This window comes from Mustelus asterias, chromosome 29, assembly GCF_964213995.1.
Source record: "Mustelus asterias chromosome 29, sMusAst1.hap1.1, whole genome shotgun sequence".
Taxonomy (NCBI): Eukaryota; Metazoa; Chordata; class Chondrichthyes; order Carcharhiniformes; family Triakidae; genus Mustelus; species Mustelus asterias.
Genome location: NC_135829.1, coordinates 7,906,307 through 7,928,266, shown reverse-complemented (window position 1 = coordinate 7,928,266; position 21,960 = coordinate 7,906,307). Strand labels below are relative to the sequence as shown.

The 21,960-nt window shown below is 47.3% G+C and overlaps 1 protein-coding gene across 4 annotated transcripts in view; it reads right to left on the bottom strand.

Annotated features, from left to right (window-relative positions):
• Positions 1-13,512, bottom strand: part of LOC144480394 (sorbitol dehydrogenase-like) — a 62,668-nt gene extending 49,156 nt beyond the window's left edge. For 3 of the 4 annotated variants that reach the window (XM_078199795.1, XM_078199799.1, XM_078199797.1), the window contains exon 1: positions 13,333-13,512. In XM_078199795.1, coding sequence (XP_078055921.1) covers positions 13,333-13,389 — 57 coding nt within the window. In that variant the 5' untranslated portion in view covers positions 13,390-13,512. The remainder of the gene's footprint in view (positions 1-13,332) is intronic. The other variant, XM_078199796.1, reaches the window with a different exon arrangement.
• Between the last annotated feature and the right edge of the window lie 8,448 nt (positions 13,513-21,960).

The following is a 21,960-nucleotide window of genomic DNA, read 5'->3' as shown; positions in this document are numbered from 1 at the left end:
ATTTCTGTGTCTGTGCACTGTTTGAGAACAGATATCCACTCCATCTGACGAAGGAGCTGTGCTCCGAAAGCTTATGGTATTTGCTACCAAATAAACCTGTTGGACTTTAACCTGGTGTTGTGAGACTTCTTACTGTGCTTACCCCAGTCCAACGCCGGCATCTCCACATCATAGTATTGTTAAGCAGTATGCTCTATTCTTGTTGCGAATAAAAGCCTTTATTCCCGGGTACGATCTAGCCTCCCGAGTGGATTAATCGCGCATCAAGGAGGCCATTCGGTCCATCGAATCTGCACCGACCACAATCCGACCCAGGCCCTATCCCCATCGCCACTTGCATTTACCCTAGCTAGTCCCCCTGACACTAAGGGGCAATTTAGCATGGCCAATCCAACTAACCCACACATCTTTGGACTGTGGGAGGAAACCGGAGCGCCTGGAGGAAACCCACGCAGACATGGGGAGAATGTGCAGACTCCACACAGACATTTTATATAAAAAGGAGGCAGTGGTGTAGTGGTATTAGCACTGGACTTGTAATCCAGAAACTCAGGGCAATGCTCTGGGGACCCGGGTTCAAATCCCACCACGGCAGATGGTGAAATTTGAATTCAATAAAATCTAGAATTAAAAGTCTACTGATGACCATGAAACTGTTGTCAATTGTCAGAAAAACCTATTTGGTTCACTAATGTCCTTTAGGGAAGGAAATCTGCCGTCCTTACCCGGTCTGGCCTACATGTGACTCCAGGGCCACAGCAACGTGGTTGACTCTTAAATGCCCTCAGGGATGGGCAATAGATGCTGGTCCGGCCAGTCACGCCCACATTCCATGAACAATTATATTTTTAAAAAGTCACCCAAGCCAGGAATTGAACCTGGGTCCCTGGCACTGTGAGACAGCAGTGCTAACCCACTGTGCCACCATGCCGCCCGGGTTCTGCAAAGCGACTTCAGGGACGTGTAGCCAAAGCACTTGCCGTGTGCACGGCACCCGTATTCGGCCAACGCTTAGTGGCGAACTTGGTGTTGGACAAAGTGGCCGAACTTTTATTTACTGAAGCTGGGCCCACAAAGGGTACTTCTGAGCCAAGTTACTTACAATCGCCAAATTCTAGGCCAAATGATCGACAGTATTTGGCACGGATGAAGTTAACTAAACACAGGCGAGCTGGGGAGGGTAAGGAAAAAGGTTGGGGATGGTTATGTAAACTGAGAAGCTTGAAGGCGGTTTCACTGAAGTGATCTTGGCTGGTTTGGAAATTTAGACATAAGGGTGCAGCGGTTTTTTTTGCATTTGATGCCCATTAAGGAAAGTGCATCTATTGTTTTTCAACCTTGAGGTCTTTCGCAATCTGCCTCTTTTCTTTATAAATTTGAAGTTTCCAAATCAATTGTTCGGACTGAATTCTCAGGTGTGACTTCCTCATGCTGCACAGGTAGGGTTTTCCCCCTCCTAGCTTTGGATCCTGATGTAGCTGTGACTCGCGGCGTTAACACCCCTCCACCCCTTTCACTGCGATCTTCCGAACACCACAGGCCAGCTCAGCATCTCGGGTGACATGATGTGACGCCAGGACGATCAGGTATCTGTGGCTTGCCTCGCAGTGGCAGGCACCCGGCTTCAATTCTGGACTCGGCTGACTGTCTGTGTGGAGTCTGCACGTTCTCCCCGTGTCTGAGTGGGTTTCCTCCAGCTGCTGCGCCGGTTTCCTCCCACAGGCCAAAGATGTGCAGGTTAGGTGGATTGGCCACGCTAAATTGCCCCTTAGTGTCCAAAGATGTGCGGGTTAGGTGGATTAGCCATGCTAAATTGCCCCTTAGTGTCCAAAGATGTGCGGGTTAGGTGGATTAGCCATGCTAAATTGCCCCTTAGTGTCCAAAGATGTGCGGGTTAGATGAATTGGCCATGCTAAATTGCCCCTTAGTATCCAAAGATGTGCAGGTTAGGTGGATTGGCCATGCTGAACTGTCCCTTAGTGTCCCAAGAATTGCGGGCTAGGTGGAATGGCCGTGCTAAATTGCCCCTTAGTGTCAGGGGGATTAGCAGGGCAAATATGTGGGGTTACGGGGGTAGGGCCTCGGTGGGAATGGTATCGGTGGAAACCTAATGGGCCGAACGGCCTCTTTCTGCACTGCAGGGATTCTATGATTCTATATGAAAGTTTGCTGTGCCTCTCGAACATCTGTTTTCTATACTACCACAGAAAGCGGTTGAGGCCAAAACGTTGCGCGATTTCAAGAAGAAATTAGTTATAGCTCTTGTGGCTAAAAGGATCAAGGGATATGGGGGGAAGGGGAAGGATATTGAATTTGATGATCAGCCATGATCATAATGAATGGCAGAGCAGGCTCGAAGGGCCGAATGGCCTCCTCCTTCTAGTTTCTAAATTTCTGTCAACTGAAATTTTAAAAGCCACCCCAGGCTGGAAATAAGGAGTGAAAAGGCTTATCTCAATGTGGATTTGCTGCGGGTGAGTCACAGTGCGGCTGGGACTGCTGTCTGTTCTAGTGTGGCAATGCCCTGGAATATGGCGGCACAGATCAACAGGACAGCGTTATCCAATGGCTAAAGGGTGGCTATCCCCAGATCTCTGTCTGTTCTGGTGAGTCATGATGTGGAGATGCCGGCGTTGGACTGGGGTAAACACAGTAAGAAGTTTAACAACACCAGGTTAAAGTCCAACAGGTTTATTTGGTAGCAAAAGCCACACAAGCTTTCGGAGCTCTAAGCCCAAGGGGCTTAGAGCTCCGAAAGCTTGTGTGGCTTTTGCTACCAAATAAACCTGTTGGACTTTAACCTGGTGTTGTTAAACTTCGTTCTGGTGAGTGACAGACTTGGAACTTGGTGGTGGAGGCAGAGACCTTAAAATCCTTTAAAAAAACAACTGGACCTGCACCTCAATTGCTGTAAACTCTGGGCCGAGTGCAGGACAGTGGGATTAGAAAGGGCACCTGGGAGTCCTTGGGCTGGCATGGACAAGATGGGCTGAATGACCTCCTTCCGTGCTGTAACTTTTCTATGGTTCGATCAACTTCTCCCTGGTGCCTCTGATTCCAGTGTTGCATTTGAGATGGTCACCAGCCAATCTCTGTAACTTCAGCGGAAATTCGAAAGAAATAACACCTTTATCGTTAGTCACGCCATTCTCTGTGCTCACCGACCCACACTGGCCACCGGCTCCCAACATGGGCACACTTCAGTTTAAAAAAGTCCCCATCCTCGCCTTCAAACCATTCTTTGATCTCCCCTTTTGATTTGATTTATTATTGCCGCATGTATTGGGATACAGTGAGTATTGTTTCTTGCGCGCTATACAGACAGAACATACCGTTCATAGAGTGCGTAGGGGAGAAGAAAGGAGAGAGTGCAGAATGTAGTGCTACAGTCGTATTTAGGGTGTAGAGAAAGATCAGCTTAATATATGATAGATCCATTAAAAAGTCTGATGGCTGCAGGGAGGAAGCTGTTCTTGAGTCGGTTGGTACGTGACCTCAGATTTGTGTATCTTTTTCCCGATGGAAGAAGGTGGAAGAGAGAATGTCCGGGGTGCGTGGGGTCCTTGATTATGCTGGCTGCTTTGCGGAGGGAAGTGTAGACGGAGTTGATGGATGGGAAGCTGGGTTGTGTGATGGTCTGGGCTTCGTTCACAACCCTTTTGAAGTTTCTTGCGATCTTGGGCAGAGCAGGAGCCATACCAAGCTGTGATACATCCAGAAAGGATGCTTTCTATGGTGCCTCTGTAAAAATTGGTGAAAGTTGTAGCGGACATGCCAAATTTCTGTAGCCTCCTGAGAAAGTAGAGGCATTGGTGGTCTAACTGCAGAGTAACAGAAGTTCTCCCCGTGTCTGCATGGGTTTCCTCCGGGTGCTCCGGTTTCCTCCCACAGTCCAAAGATGTGCGGTTTAGGTTGATTGGCCGTGCTCAATTGCCCTCAGTATCAGGGGGATTAGCAGGGTAATTATGTGGGATTATGGGAATAGGGCCTGGGTGGGATTGTTGTCTGTGCAGACTTGATGGGCCGAATGGCCTCCTTCTGAACAAAGAACAAAGAAAATTACAGCACAGGAACAGGCCCTTCGGCCTTCCAATCCTGCACCAACCATGCTGCGTGACTTAACTAAAACCCCCTACCCTCCCGGGGACCGTATCCCTCCATTCCTATCCTATTCATGTGTTGTGGGAAAATCACCACTCGGAGTCAGACTTAAAGATTCAACGTGTAGTTTTATCGGACAAAGCTTTGGGAGAAGCGCTGGGCTCTCTGCAGTGCGCGCAGTCACCATCTCAACTTTACAATGGCAGTTGAACATCTTTATACCTTTTCAAATAATAGACAAGGACGGACATTAGCCGTTAGCACATCGGGCCTGATTTTACCATTTTGAGTCTAAGTGCCGAATCTGGGCGTCAAATAGATCCGCGCACACTACGAGCCACAGATTACTCTTCCCTGCAGGGGCAAGAGAGCGGGAGAGATGGCTGTGGCTGGTAGTGTTCCAGTGATGGTGTATCCCTCTACAGGCCCAGCTTGGTCCTTCTCCAGTGTCTCCTCTTGGACTGGTACTGATCTTGTAGCCGGTTTTCAAGCGGATCCACTGTGGAATCGGCCGGTTCTGCTTCATCCTCTTAGCGAGGAATCGCTTCATCCTGAAGGTTTTGTGGGATGGCATGGCCGCACGTCCACTCCGGGAGGAGGGATCGGCCGCAGACTGGCAGCGGACCCCCACCCGACCAGAGGATGATCTGGGTCCCGCCATCCCCCTCCTCCTCCCACCCACCCCTCCCTCCTCCCACCACCCCCCCCCCCCCCACCCCCCGACCAGAGCATGATCTGGGTCCCGCCCCCCCCCTCCTCCCACCCAGCCCCCCCCACCTAGAGGATGACCTGGGTCAGGGAGCCATTGCAGTCTCTGATCCCGCTGCAGCGACAACTTCAGACTTTTATTTGGCAGGTCGCTTACAGCGCGGATGCGGAACGGGCCAGAAGACGGTAAAGTGGGATTTGGCGGTAGAGTTGGGCGCGCGGTTCATTGCCGCCCGATTCGGGCACGGGCCGGACCTGCGCCCGAATCGGGTGTCGGTAAAGCCCGCGATCTGCTCGGAATCGGGTGCAGATCACGGTATAGGCCCGATGCCCAACTTTACCACGAAAACGGGCGCGAAGTTTTGGTAAATTCGGGCCCATCGTTATACGTTGAGTCGACAAGTACAGACATCGGCAGTTAACACATCGTTGTTCATAGAGTAGATACATTTATGCACTTATGTTCCCCATCAACGACTGATCTCGTTATTAAAACTCATTATTTTGGTTCTGCTTTATATCAAGCAGCTAAGGTGCCTCAAGGTCTGATCTGTTTCTTGCAGCAATTCAAACACTAACATGTTTTAACTTGCTGTGCAATGTCTGTGCCCAAGTCAGCACATCTTAATGTCTTTTCCCAGAGTCCATTGTGTGCCAGGTAACCATTTTGTGTCCTTTAATTTTGATTTTACTCCAACACATATGTTTGTCAAGATGCTCCTTAAAAATCACTATCGTATCTGCTTCCACTACCTCCCCTGGCAGTGAGTTCCAGGCACCCACCACCCTCTGTGTGAAAAATCTGCCTCGTACATCTCCTTTAAACCTTGCCCCTCACACATTAAACCTGTGTCCCCTAGTAATTGACTCTTCCACCCTGGGAAAAAGCTTCATGTCTCTCATAATCTTGTAGACTTCTACCACCTCCGTTGTTCCAGTGAGAACAAACCAAGTTTCGCCAACCTCTCCTCATAGCTAATACCCTCCATACCAGGCAACATCCTGGTAAATCTTTTCTGTACCCTCTCCAAAGCCTCCACATCCTTCTGGTAGCGTGGCGACCAGAATTGAGCACTATATTCCAAGTGTGGCCTAACAAAGTTTCTATAAAGCTGCAACATGACTTGCCAATTTTTAAACTCAATGTCCCGACCGATGAAGGCAAGCATGCCGTATGCCTTCTTGACTACCTTCTCAACCTGCATTGCCACTTTCAATGACCTGTGTACCTGTACACCCAGATCTCTTTGCCTATCAATACTCTTAAGGGTTCTGCCATTTACTGTATATTTCCTATCTGTATTAGACCTTCCAAAATGCATTACCTCACATTTGCCCGGATTAAACTCCATCTACCATCTCTCCGCCCAAGTCTCCAACTGATCTGTATCCTGCTGTATCCTCTGATCATCCTCATCGCTATCTGCAAATTCACCAACCTTTGTGTCGTCCGCAAACGTACTAATCAAACCAGTTACATTTTCCCCCAAATCATTGATATATATTACAAACAGCAAAGGTCCCAGCACTGATCCCTAAGGAACGCCACTTGTCACAGCCCTCCATTCAGAAATGCACCCTTCCACTGCTACCCCCTGTCTTCTTTGATCGAGCCAGTTTTGTATCCACCTTGCCAGCTCACCTCTGATCGCATGCGACTTCACCTTCTGCACCAGTCTGCCATGAGGGACCTTGTCAAAGGCCTTACTGAAGTCCATGTAGACAACATCCACTGCCCTACCTTCATCAATCATCTTCATCACTTCCTCAAAAAACTCAATTAAGTTAGTGAGACACGACCTCCCCTTCACAAAGCCATGTTGCCTCTCACTAATACGTCCATTTATTTCCAAGTGGGAATAAATCCTGTCTCAAAGAATCCTCTCCAATAATTTTCCTACCACTGATGTAAGGCTCACCAGCCTGTAATTACCTGGATTATTCTAAAACAAAGGAACAACATTGGTTATTCTCCAATCCTCTGGGACCTCCCCTGTAGCCAGTGAGGATACAAAGATTTCTCTCAAGACCCAGCAATTTCCTCCCTTGCCTCTCTCAGTATTCTGGGGTATATCCCATCAGGCCCTGGGGACTTGTCTACCTTAATGTTTCTCAAGAACCCCAATACCTCCTCCTTTTTGATCTCAACATGACTCAAACTATCTACACACCCTTCCCCAGACTCATCATCCACCAAGTCCTTCTCTTTGGTGAATACTGACGCAAAGTACTCATTTAATACCTCGCCCATTTCCTCTGGCTCCACGCATAGATTCCCTCCCTTGTCCTTGAGTGGGCCAACCCTCTCCCTGGCTACCCTGTTGCTCTTTATATATGTATAAATTCTATGATACATAGGGGAGACGGAAAGGAGAGGGTACTTCCTAATCTCCTCCGATAACCCTCTGAGGTCTCTTCGCTCCTCCAATTCTGACCAACTGCACATCCATAATTTTAATCGCTCCACCACTGCCAATCAAACTTCCACCCAGCCAGGTCCTATTCCTCGACCTCTCTCTCCCCATTTAAGACCCTACTCCAAACCAAGCCCTTGGTCACCTTCCTTTTTTTTGTTCTCTCTTCTTTCATGGAATGTGGGCATCACTGGCAAAGCTAGCATTTGTTGCTCATCTTCGACTGCCCTTAGGTAGGCCATTTCAGAAGGCAGTTAAGAGTCAACCACATTGCTGTGGCTCTGGAGTCACATGTAGGCCAGACCGGGTAAGGACGGCAGATTTCCTTCCCTAAAGGACATTAGTGAACCAGATGGTTTTTTTCAACAATTGATGCTTGTTTCATGATCACCATTACTGAGACTGTAAGTAGTCTCACAACACCAGGTTAAAGTCCAACGGGTTTATTTGGTAGCACGAGCTTTCGGAGCACTGCTCCGAAAGCTCGTGTTACCAAATAAACTTGTTGGACTTTAACCTGGTGTTGTGAGATGACTTACTGTGCCCACCCCAGTCCAACGCCGGCATCTCCACATCATGATTACTGAAACTAACTTTATATCGCAGATTTATTAATTGAATTCAAATTTTTAAATCTAAATTTTTGGTTTGATAACCCTTCTGCAAGGAACCTTGGAGTTTCTTTACTGTGTTAAAGGCACTATATAAATGCACGATGTTGTCTTCCACAAAATTATAACACAGTGGCTTAGCACTGCTGCCTCACAGCGCCAGGGACCCAGGTTCGATTGCTGGCTTGGGTCCACTGTCTGCACGTTCTCCCCGTGTCTGCGTGGGTTTCCTCCGGGTGCTCCGGTTTCCTCCCACAGTCCGAAAGACGTACTGGTTAGGGTGCATTGGCCATGCTAAATTCTCCCTCAGTGTATCTGAACAGGCGCCGGAGTGTGGTGACTAGGGGATTTTCACAGTAACTTCATTTGCAGTGTTAATATAAGCTTACTTGTGACACTAGGGGAAGGCGATGGCCTAGTGATATTATTGCTGGACTAACAATCTAGAAACTCAGCTAATGTTCTGGGGACCCGGGTTCGAATCCCACCGTGGCAGCTGGTGGAATTTGAATTCAATAAAATACATCTGGAAATAAGAATCTACTGATGACCATGAAACCTTTGTCGATCGTTGGAAAAACCCACCTGGTTCACTAATGTCCTTTAGGGAAGGAAATCTACCATCCTTACCTGGTCTGGCCTACATGTGACTCCAGAGCCACAGCAATGTGGTTGACTCTCAGCTGCCCTTGAGCAACCCGGGCATGAGCAATAAATGCTGGCCAGCCATGTTCCACAAATGAATTTTTTAAAAACTAATAAGTAAACTAAAAAAAATCAGGGACCTACAGCAGAAATTCTACCCCCGCACCATGAGAGTAAACATTTCAACTGGCCATCATTCAATGTCATAGCTATTGAAAATACGAACTCCCTGAGACATCACTTTGCAACGTGACTTTCCCTCAACTCTTAACACCCAGCTGAACGAACTCTTCCTTCACTAGGGGAAATATCTCTGATTGTTGGATTGATAGAAAGTAGCCCCATTGGGAGGAGTAACACAGCAAACAAATCCATTGAATACCTGCACACGAAGACGTGGACTGAATGAACCCAACACCCTTTTTTGCTTGTAGGAGCTTTGGCCTGACCTCAAATTGACATAGGGGAGGTTTACAAAGGCAGTGATTTATAACTCATGGAGACATACTCTGTCATAGGACATAGAACAAAGAAAAGTACAACACAGGAACAGGCCCTTCAAGCCTCTAAGCCCATGCCAATCGTGATGCTTTAAGTAAACTAAAAAAATACCTTCAGCCCTGACTGGGTCCATATCCCTCTATTCCCTCCCTATTCATGCCCATCCAGATGCCTCTTAAACGTTGCTAATGTGTCTGCTTCCACCACCTCCTCTGGCAGCGCGTTCCAGGCACCCACCACTCTCTGCGTGAAAAACGTCCCCTGTGTGGTAAACCACTGTTAGCTTATTACCTGTACATGTGACATGCCTGGACACATCCCTGCCGGCCCTATCCGAGACACCTCCCCCCCCTGGTCCAGGTATAAAGGCGACTGCTGGCCACCCCCCTGCCTCAGTCTGGACCAGTTCATCGGCATAGGTGTGCTCCAAGTCTTTTGCTAATAAAAGCCTATTTGTTCTTACATACAAACTAGTCTTTGCCCGATTGATGGTGCATCACCCCACACATCTCCCTTAAATTTTCCCCCTCTCACACCCCCCCCCCCTTAAACTTTCCCCCTCTCACCTTGAATCTGTGCCCCCTTGTAATTGACACTTCTACCCTGGGAAAAAGCCTCTGACAGTCCACCCTGTCTCTGCCTCTCATGATTTTGTTGACCTCTATCAGGTCTCCCCCTCAGCCTCCATCTTTCCAGTGAAAACAATCTTAGTTTATTCAACCTCTCCTCATAGCCAACGCCCTCGAGACCAGGTAACATCCTGGTGAACCTTCTTCGCATTCTCTCCAAAGCTTCCACATCCTTCTGGTAATGTGATGACCAGAGACTGCATGTGATGCCCCGAATGCGGCCTGACCAAGGTTTTATATAGCTGCAACATGATTTCCCAAATCACACTCATTGAATATGATAAACGTGTTTCCTGCTGAAACTACTCCTGTTAAATGAACCCCTGTGGGACGTTCTGAAGTTTCCTGCTTCAACTGGATGGGGGCAGGGAAATGGTACTTGCCCCCTTCACTTTAATGGTGTCCATATCTTTCTTCAGGTGCCTTTTGTGTGTGCAAATCCAGGAGGTGGTGAAGAAGGCATATGGTATGCTTGCCTTTATAGGACGGGGTATAGAGTATAAAAGCTGGAGTCTGATGATGCAGCTGTATAGAACGCTGGTTAGGCCACATTTGGAGTACTGCGTCCAGTTCTGGTCACCGCACTACCAGAAGGACGTGGAGGCATTGGAGAGAGTGCAGAGAAGGTTTACCAGGATGTTGCCTGGTATGGAGGGTCTTAGCTATGAGGAGAGATTGGGTAGACTGGGGTTGTTCTCCTTGGAAAGACGGAGAATGAGGGGCGATCTAATAGAGGTATACAAGATTATGAAGGGTATAGATAGGGTGAACAGTGGGAAGCTTTTTCCCAGGTCGGAGGTGACGATCACGAGGGGTCACGGGCTCAAGCTGAGAGGGGCGAAGTATAACTCAGACATCAGAGGGACGTTTTTTACACAGAGGGTGGTGGGGGCCTGGAATGCGCTGCCAAGTAGGGTGGTGGAGGCAGGCACGCTGACATCGTTTAAGACTTACCTGGATAGTCACATGAGCAGCCTGGGAATGGAGGGATACAAACGATTGGTCTAGTTGGACCAAGGAGCGGCACAGGCTTGGAGGGCCGAAGGGCCTGTTTCCTGTGCTGTACTGTTCTTTGTTCTTTGTTTGTTCTTTGAACCATGATGTACAAGGGGCCTCCATTAGTACTTTAACACATTACTTGGTGAACCACATGCAAACATGCAAATGGGTGGCACGGTGACACAGTGGGTTAGCACTCACAGCGCCAGTGACCCGGGTTCGATTCCTGGCTTGGGTCACTGTCTGTGTGGAGTTTGCACATTCTCCCCGTGTCTGCGTGGGTTTCCTCCAGGTGCTCCGGTTTCCTCCCACAGTCTGAAAGACGTGCTGGTTAGGGTGCATTGACCCAAACAGGTGCCGGAGTGTGGCGACTAGGGGAATTTCACAGTAACTTCATTGCAGTGTTAATGTAAGCCTTACTTGTGACTAATAACTAAACTTTACTTTACACACATTTTGCACTCCCCACTTTTACCGTATTTAAATGATCTGGAGGAAATGTAGGTGGTCTGATTGGTAAGTTTGAGGACGGAAATTGGTGGAGTTGCAGATAGTGGGGAGGATTGTCAAAGGATGCAACAGGATATAGATAGATTGCGGACTTGGGCAGAGAAATGACAGATGGAGTTTAATCCAGACAAATGCGAGGTGATGCATTTTGGAAGATCAAATTCAGGTGCCAATTATACAGTATATGGCAGAACCCTTAGGAACATTGATATACAGAGGGATCTGGGCGTACAGGTCCACAGATCCTTGGAAGTGGCAACACAGGTGTATAAGATGGTCAAGAAGGCATGCAGCATGCTTGCCTTCATCAGCCAGGGCACTGAGTACAAAAGTTGGCAAGTTATGATGTACAGCTGTATAAAACTTTAGTTAGGCCGTATTTGGAATATTGTGTGCAGTTTTTTTAATTCATCCGTGGGACATGGGCATCGCTGGTTTGGCCAGCATTTATTGCCCATCCCCAGCTGCCCTTGAGAAGATGGTGGTGAGCTGCCTTCTTGAATCACTGTGTTCTGGTCGCCACACTACCAGAAGGACGTGGATGCTTTGGAGAGGGTGCAAAGAAGGTTTACCAGGATGTTGCCTGGTATGGAGGGTTTTAGGTATGAGGAGAGGCTGGATAAACTCGGATTGTTTTCATTGGAAAGACAGAGGCTGAGGGGAGACCTGACAGGTGCCTACAAAATTGTGAGAGGCACAGATAGGGTGGATAGACAACCAGGGTGGAAAGGTTGACTACAAAAGGGCACAGGTTTAAGGTGAGACGTTCAGGGGAGACGTGCAGAGAAAGTTTTTCACACAGAGAGTGGTGGGTGCCTGGAACTCACTGCCAGTGGAGGTGGTGGAAGCGGGCACATTAGCAACGCTCAAGATGTATCTTGACAGACACATGAATGGGAGGCGAACAGAGGGTTAGAAACCACGTATGGGTGCAGGCTTGATGGGCCGAAGGGCCTGTTCCTCTGCTGTATTGTTCTTTGTTCTTTATTACTGCAACCCTCACTTCCCCACAGCTCCCACACAACATTAGCACCATTCTCATTCAAACATGTTAGAGGGCTGGAGAGAGTTTGTCCTTTGCTGTCACATGAGGTGCCCTCAATAGTCGCTCAGCGTACCCCCGTCAAACAGATGCAGGGTCAATAAATAACACAGACAGCACTGGCTGTACATAGAAACTAGGCCTTGGAGGAGGTCTTTCGGCCCTTCGAGCCTGCTCCACCATTCATTTTGATCATGGCTGATCATCAAACTCAATATCCTGATCCTCCCTTCCCCCCCCCCCCCCCCCCCATATCCCTTCAGACCCAAGAAGCAGGAGCAGGCTATTCAGCCCTTTGAGCCTGCTACACCATTCATCGAATTCAATATCCTGATACCCCCCCTTTCCCCCATATCGCTTGATCCCTTTAGCCCCAAGAGCTATATCTAATTTCTTCTTGAAATCACACAACGTTTTGGCCTCAACTACTTTCTGTGGCAGTGAATTCCACACATTCATCATCCTCTGGGTGAAGAAATTTCTCCTCACCTCAGTTCTAAAAGATTTACCCCTTATCCTCAAACTATGATCCCCCCACCATCGGGAACATTCTTTCTGAATCTACCCTGCTGGAATTTTACAAGTTTCCATGAGGTTCTATTTTTATAGGTTTCTATGTACAGCTGGGACAACACTGACATAGGTGCGTACAATGTGTGCCCAGCTTCCTGTGTTTGGGTATATCCCGATTTCTGCTCCCTCATGTACGCTAAAGCACCTTCCCTTCACTCAGATAAGAGCAAATCACTGCGGATGCTGGAATCTGAAATAAAACCAGAAAATGCTGGAAAACCTCAGCAGGTCTGACAACATGTGTGGGGAGAGAATAGAGCTAACGTTTCAAGTCTGGATAACCCTTCATTCAGCTTCGACGAAGGGTCACCCAGACCCAAAATGTTGCCTCTATTCTCTCTCCACAGATGTTGTCTGACCTGCTGAGCTTTACCAGTATCTTCTGCTCTTGTTTCCCTTCACTCGACTGGCAAGGTGACAACTTGGAACGTTTTCCACGATTGCAAAACAGGCAGAAGAAATTAGATAGGCAGCCTTCAAATTTCACTATTCTGACAATTCACCACAAGAGTTTGGAAAGGAACGAACATGTCAGTCAGGGTTTAGGCATGATCTTCCCCAGAGTACACAAAATAAAATCACAAAAAACTACAGATTACCAGCCGCAGATCTCCAGGGGAGTGCACCACAACCGATAGGTTCTCTTGTGTTGCCATCTCAAGTCTCTTGAGCCTAAAGCAGATGCTATCCAGCGGAATTAAGTTTTTACTCAAAACTTAACTGAGTTCAAAGGCCTTTTTTAATCTCCCTGCTGTCCTTCAGGCAAAGCTGAGTAGCTATCTCAGCTCCCCACCGCCCTCTCATTTAGTGGAACAAAGTCTATCTTTGGATAAATAGAGTAAATCAGTTGTTCAAATTTGTTTTATTTCCACACATCATCCCACGTTTTGACAGATGCGCAATAGAAAGCATCCTTTCCCGATATATCACAGCTCGGTTATGGCTCCTGCTCTGACAAGTTGGCCTATATTGCGAAGGGGATAGAATATAAAAGCAGGGATGTCTTGATGCACCTGTACAGGGCATTGGTGAGGCCGCAGCTGGAATACTGTGTGCAGTATTGGTCCCCTTATATGAGGAGGGATATATTGGCATTGGAGGGAGTGCAGAGAAGGTTCACCAGGTTGATACCTGAGATGAGGGGTTTGGATTATGAGGAGAGGCTGAGGAGATTGGGTTTGTACTCGTTGGAGTTTAGAAGGATGAGGGGGGATCTTATGGAGACTTATAAGATAATGCGGGGGCTGGATAGGGTGGAGGCGGAGAGAATCTTTCCACTTAGTAAGGAAGTTAAAACTAGAGGACACAGCCTCAAAATAAAGGGGGGTCGGTTTAAGACAGAGTTGAGGAGGAACTTCTTCTCCCAGAGGGTGGTGAATCTCTGGAATTCTCTGCCCACTGAGGTGGTGGAGGCTACCTCGCTGAATATGTTTAAAGCGCGGATGGATGGATTCCTGATCGGTAAGGGAATTAAGGGTTATGGGGATCAGGCGGGTAAGTGGTACTGATCCACGTCAGATCAGCCATGATCTTATTGAATGGCGGGGCAGGCTCGAGGGGCTAGATGGCCTACTCCTGCTCCTATTTCTTATGTTCTTATGTTCTTAAGACTGCAAGAAACTACAAAGGCTCATGAACGCAGCCCAGTCCATCACGCAAGTCAGCCTCCCATCCATCAATTCCGTCCACACTTCCCGCTGCTCTCGGAAAAGCAGCCAGCATAATCAAGCACCCCACGCAAGGAGAGCATCTATCTCCACTTAGCACATAGAAGAATTCCTACAGGGCAGAAGGAGGCCATTCGGCCCATTGAATCTGCACCGACCACAATCCCACCCAGGTACTATCCCCCTAACCCCATGCATTTACCCTAGCTAGTCCCCCTGACATTAAGGGGCAATTTAGCACAGCCAATCCACCTAACCTGCACATCTTTGGACTGTGGGAGGAAACCGGAGTACCTGGAGGAAACCCACGCAGACACGGGGAGAACGTGCAAACTCCACACAGACAGTGACCCGAGGCTGGAATTGACGCTGGGTCCCTGGCGCTGTGAGGCAGCAGTGCTAACCACTGTGCCACCGTGCTGCCCCTTGGAGAGGCAAAGCTTGATCAGGGGTAGTCAGCATGGCTTCGCCAGAGGGAGGTCATGCTGAACAAATTTGCTCCACCAGGAAACAATACAAAGGTCTGAGGACACGCACCAACCGACTCATGAACAGCTTCTTCCCTGCTGTCATCAGACTTTTGGATGGACCTACCTTGCATTAAGTGATCTTTCTCTACACCCTAGTTATGACTATAACACTACATTCTGTACTCTCTCGTTTCCTTCTCTATGAACGGTATGCTTTGTCTGTATAGGGGGCAAGGAACAATACTTTTCACTGTATCCCAATACAGGTGACAATAATAAATCACAAATAAAAGCAGGAGGAAGCCATTTGGCCCTTTGAGCCTGCTCTGCCATTCATCTTGATCATGGCTGATCATCAAATTCAATATCCTGATCCCCCCTTCCTCCCCCCTCCAATATCCCTTTAGTCCCAAGAGCTATATCTAATTTCTTCTTGAAATCAGACAACGTTTTGGCCTCAACTACTTTCTGTGGGAGTGAATTCCACACCTTCACCATTCTCTGGGTGAAGAAATTTCTCCTCACCTCAGTTCTAAAAGGTTTACCCCTTATCCTCAAACTTTTTTTCGTGGGACATCCCTAATTGCCCTTGGATGGCAGTTGAGAGTCAACCACCTTGCTGTGGCTCTAGAGTCACATGTAGACCAGACCAGGTAAAGACAGCAGATTTCCTTCCCTAAAGGACGTTAGTGATGAAGTGGAGAGGCCAGCGTAGGACTGGGGTGGGCACAGTAAGTAGTCTCACAACACCAGGTTAAAGTCCAACAGGTTTACTTGGTAGCACGAGCTTTCGGAGTGCCGCTCCTTCATCAGTGCCACTCCCCTGCCACCAAATAAACCTGTTGGACTTTAACCTGGTGTTGTGAGGCTACTTACTGGACATTAGTGAACCAGGTGGGTTTTTCCAACAATCGACAATGGTTTCATGGTCATCAGTCGATTCTTAATTCTAGATTTTAAAAAAAATTGAATTCAAATTCCACCACCTGCCGTGGCAGGATTCGAAACCTGGGTCCCCAGAACATTAGCTTAGTCTCTAGGTTAATAATCTAGCGATAACACCACTAGTTCTGGGCTCCCATCACCATCGGGAACATTCTTTCTGAATCCACCCTGTCATGCATTTATGTTGCTGTTAAATGCAATTGGGCTGCTCTCGCACCCGTCGCCAAACTCTCCCGGTGAAATCGGGAGCATAAAACAGCGGCCAAGGTGCCAAATCACTGCCAGGCCGACATTTTATATTTGGCAGGTCCGGGTTAACTCCAGGGCTGGGGGGGTTCGGGAGACAGGGAGCGGGAATGGAGTGGCGAGGTTTAAATGGAGTGCTTCAATTCTCCACTCTGTTTCCGATAACCCTGATTAATATGGAATGCCTTATTGGATGGTTGTATCTCCTCTTGGACTCCACTGGGGGCTTTTGCTTCACGCTAGAATTTCCTCTTCCTTACATCCCCAGAAAAGCCTCTGAAGGGACATGAACTGTAAATTCCTAATCTTCCGTCTCCTATCACTGTTCTGCTGTTGGCTTAGCTCAGTGGGTAGCCTTCAACCCAAAAGGTGGTAGAAACAAGGCCCACTCCAGGTCCTGATTGCATCATGACATTGTGAAGAGTGCTGCATTGTCAGAGGTACAGTCCTTTGACTGCAATGTTCATTCAAACTGCTGTCCATCGGTGGTCAACTTATTTTCTTTGCCACAGCACTTGGGGCCGTGTCTTCAACTGGCTCAGTTCTAAGTTGGAATTCCCCCCCCCAAACTTACCATCTCTTTCTACCTCTCATTCTTTAAGACTTTCCTTAAAACCTACTTCGGCTGCCAATCTTTTGATTTGATTTGATTTATTAGCACTGTTGCATCCCGGCTTGGGTCACTGTCTGTGTGGAGTCTGCACGTTCTCCCCGTGTCTGTCTGGGTTTCCTCCGGGTGCTCCGATTTTCCCCCACAGTCTGAAAGACGTGCTGGTTAGGGTGCATTGGCCGTGCTAAATTCTCCCTCAGTGTACCCGAACAGGTGCCAGAGTGTGGCGACTCGGGGATTTTCACAGTAACTTCATTGCAGTGTTAATGTAAGCCTACTTGTGACACTAATAAAGTTTAAAAACTTTAAACTTAAAAAATTTTAAGTTTACAACTTCATTCTTGTCACATGTATTGGACCTTCTTCCATCGGGAAAAAAACACAAAAGTCTGAGGTCACGTACCAACCAACTCAAGAATAGCTTCTTCCCTACTGCCATTAGACTTTTGAATGGACCTACCTTGCATTAAGTTGATCTTTCTCTACACCCTAGCCATGACTGTAACACTACATTCTGCAGTCTCTCCTTTCCTTCTCTATGAATGGTATGCTTTGTATAGCATAAGAAACAATACTTTTCACTATTTATTAATACGTGTGAGAATAATAAATCAAATCAAATCAAATGGGTTACAGCAAAAAGTACTGCTTCTTGTGCACTATACAGACAAAACATACCATTCATAGAGTACATAGGGGAGAAGGAAAGGAGAGAGTGCTGAATGTAGTGTTACAATTACCAATAGGGCGAAGAGAAAGATCAGCTTAATATAGGGTAGGTCCATTCAATAGTCTGATGGCAGCAGGGGAGAAGCTGTTCTTGAGTATGCGACCTCAGACTTTTGTACCTTTTTCCCGACAGAAGAAGGTGGAAGAGAGAATGTCCAGCGTGCTTGGGGTGCTTGATTATGCTGGTTGCTTTTCTGAGGCACTGGGAAGTGTCAATGGAAGAGTCAATGGATGGGAGGTTGGTTTGCGTGATGGATTGGGCTACATTGACACAGTCAAGAAGGCATATGGCATGGCTTGCCTTCATCGGCCGGGGCAATGAGTCTAAAAATTGGCAAGTCATGTTGCAGCTTTATAGAACCTTAGTTAGGCTGCACCTGGAATATAGTGTTCAATTCTGGTTGCCACACTACCAGAAGGATGTGGAGGCTTTGGAAAGGGTACAGAAAAGATTTATCAGGATGTTGCCTGGTATGGAGGGTATTAGGTATGAGGAGAGGTTGGAGAAACTTGGTTTGTTCTCACTGGAACGACGGAAGTTGAGGGGCGACCTGATAGAAGTCTACAAGATTATGAGGGGCATGGACAGAGTGGATAGTCAGAAGCTTTTTCCCAGGGTGGAAGACTCAATTACTAGGGGGCACAGGTTTAAGGTGCGAGGGGCAAGGTTTAAAGGAGATGTACGAGACAGATTTTTTACACAGAGGGTAGTGGGTACCTGGAACTCGTTGCTGGGGGAGGTAGTGGAAGCGGATACGGTAGTGACTTTTAAGGGTTGTCTTGACAAATACATGAATAGGATGGGAATAAAGGGATATGGTTCCCGAAAGGGTAAGGGGTTTTAGTTAAGTCGGGCAGCATGGTCGGTGCAGTCTTGGAGGGCCGAAGGGCCTGTTCCTGTGCTGTAATTTTCTTTGTTCTTTGTTAAAATCTTTTAGCCATTTGCTTTAATCTCCACATGTGGTTCAATGCCAAAGTTCATCTGATAGCATTCCTGCAAAGTGACTTGGGATGAGTTTACTAAATTAAAAGCGTTCTGTAAATACAAGTAGTTTGGGCTCCCTGATTGTTATTCATCTAATCACTACTTTGTGGGAGGTTAGTTGCCACAAGGCAGTCACTCAACTTCCAAATTGTTCAACTGTGCAGCGGGGCATTGCACTGAAGATAAAAGATTGCTGACAAACATTACGTGTGCTCCTAGCTACACCAACAACCAATTTAACATAATCAGGTCCTCATCTTCCAATTAGGCACGTCACAGCCTTCTGGACCCAACATTGAGTTCAACCACTTCACACTGTGAACTTTCCCCTCCATCTTGACTCCCCCAATAGGCCAGACTGGGTAAGGATGGCAAATTTCCTTCCCTCAAGGGTCATTAGTGAACCAGATGGGTTTTTCCGACAATCGACAATGGTCATCATAGATTCTTATTTCTTATTGAATTCAAATTTCACCAACTACCCGTGGCGGGATTCGAACCCGGGTCCCCAGAATATTAGCTGAGTTTCCGAATTAATAATCTAGTGATAATACCACTAGGCCTTCCCTTCTTCAGTTCTGTGGCAGGGTCAAAAGAACTCAAAATGTCATCTCTGTTTCTCTCTCCGCAGATAAGAACATAAGAACATGAGAACATAAGAAATAGGAGCAGGAGTAGGCCATCTAGCCCCTCGAGCCTGCCCCGCCATTCAATAAGATCATGGCTGATCTGACGTGGATCAGGACCACTTACCCGCCTGATCCCCATAACCCTTAATTCCCTTACCGATCAGGAATCCATCCATCCGCGCTTTAAACATATTCAGCGAGGTAGCCTCCACCACCTCAGTGGGCAGAGAATTCCAGAGATTCACCACCCTCTGGGAGAAGAAGTTCCTCCTCAACTCTGTCTTAAACCGACCCCCCTTTATTTTGAGGCTGTGTCCTCTAGTTTTAACTTCCTTACTAAGTGGAAAGAATCTCTCCGCCTCCACCCTATCCAGCCCCCGCATTATCTTATAAGTCTCCATAAGATCCCCCCTCATCCTTCTAAACTCCAACGAGTACAAACCCAATCTCCTCAGCCTCTCCTCATAATCCAAACCCCTCATCTCCGGTATCAACCTGGTGAACCTTCTCTGCACTCCCTCCAATGCCAATATATCCTTCCTCATATAAGGGGACCAATACTGCACACAGTATTCCAGCTGCGGCCTCACCAATGCCCTGTACAGGTGCATCAAGACATCCCTGCTTTTATATTCTATCCCCCTCGCGATATAGGCCAACATCCCATTTGCCTTCTTGATCACCTGTTGTACCTGCACACTGGGCTTTTGCGTCTCATGCACAAGGACCCCCAGGTCCCTTTGCACGGTAGCATGTTTTAATTTGTTTCCATTGAGATAGTAATCCCATTTGTTATTATTTCCTCCAAAGTGTATAACCTCGCATTTATCAACGTTATACTCCATTTGCCATATCCTCGCCCACTCACTCAGCCTGTCCAAATCTCTCTGCAGATCTTCTCCGTCCTCCACACGATTCACTTTTCCACTTATCTTTGTGTCGTCTGCAAACTTCGTTACCCTACACTCCGTCCCCTCCTCCAGATCATCTATATAAATGGTAAACAGTTGCGGCCCGAATACCGATCCCTGCGGCACGCCACTAGTTACCTTCCTCCAACCGGAAAAACACCCATTTATTCCGACTCTTTGCTTCCAGTCGGATAGCCAGTCCCCAATCCACTTTAACACACTACCCCCAACTCCGTGTGCCCTAATCTTCTTCAGCAGCCTTTTATGGGGCACCTTATCAAACGCCTTTTGGAAATCCAAAAACACCGCATCCACCGGTTCTCCTCCATCAACCGCCCTAGTCACATCTTCATAAAAATCCAACATGTTCGTCAAGCACGACTTTCCCCTCATGAATCCATGCTGCGTCTGATTGATCGAACCATTTCTATCCAGATGCCCTGCTATCTCCTCTTTAATAATGGATTCCAGCATTTTCCCTACTACAGACGTTAAGCTGACCGGCCTATAGTTACCCGCCTTTTGTTTCCTTCCTTTTTTAAACAGCGGCGTAACATTAGCCGTTTTCCAATCAACCGGCACTACCCCAGAATGCAACGAGTTTTGATAAATAATCACTAACGCATCCACTATTACCTCTGACATTTCTTTCAATACCCTGGGATGCATTCCATCCGGACCCGGGGACTTGTCCACCTTCAGTCCCATTAGTCTACCCAGCACTGCCTCTCTGGTAACATTAATTGTGTTAAGTATTTCTCCTGCTGCCAACCCTCTATCGTTAATATTTGGCAAACTATTTGTGTCCTCCACCGTGAAGACCGACACAAAAAACTTATTTAAAGACTCAGCCATATCCTCATTTCCCACTATTAACTCCCCCCTCTCGTCCTCCAAGGGTCCAACATTCACTCTAGCCACTCTATTCCTTTTTATATATTGATAAAAACTTTTACTATCATTTTTTATATTAATTGCTAGCCTAGCTTCATAGTCTATCCTTCCTTTCTTTATCGCTTTCTTAGTCTCTCTTTGTTGTTTCTTAAATTTTTCCCAATCACTTGTTTCTCCACTATTTTTGGCCACTCTGTACGCAGCTGTTTTTATTTTAATACTCTCCTTTATTTCCTTCGTTATCCACGGCCGGTTCTCCCTTTTCTTACAATCTTTGTTTTTTGCTGGAATATATTTTTGCTGAGAACTGAAAAGGATCTCCTTAAAAATCCTCCACTGTTCCTCAGCTATCCTACCTGCCAGCCTGCTCTCCCAGTCTACCTTAGCCAATTCATCCCTCATCCTATCATATTTCCCTCTGTTCAAACAGAGGACACTGGTTTGAGACCAAACTTTCTCCTCTTCCATCTGAATCAGAAATTCGACCATATTGTGGTCACTAGACCCAAGAGGGTCCTTCACAATAAGATCCTTAATTCTACCTACCTCGTTACACAATACCAGATCCAAAATAGCTCGTTCCCTCGTCGGTTCCGTAACATGCTGTTCAAGGAAACTATCCCGACAGCATTCTAAGAACTCTTCCTCCATTCCACCCTTACCGACTTGAGTCTGCCAGTCAATGTGCATGTTGAAGTCCCCCATGATTATTGCCGTTCCGTTTTTACACGCATCCCTTATCTGCTTGTTTATAGCCCTCCCTACCTCAACATTATTATTTGGGGGCCTATATACCGCACCTACTAGTGTCTTTCTCCCTCTACTATTCCTCATCTCTACCCATAACGATTCCACGTTTTGTTCCTCAGAGCCTATGTCATCCCTCAGTACTACCCTGATATTATCTCTTATTAATAGCGCGACCCCACCACCTTTTCCTTCCTGTCTATTCTTCCTAAACGCCTGATACCCCTGGATATTCATGCTGGATAAACCCAGACCTGCTGGGTTTATCCAGCATAGAATGCTACAGTGCAGAAGGAGGCCATTCGGCACAATCTCACCCAAACCCTATCCCCATAACCACATCCATTTACCCTCGCTAGTCCCCCTGACACTCAGGGGCAATTTAGCACAGCCA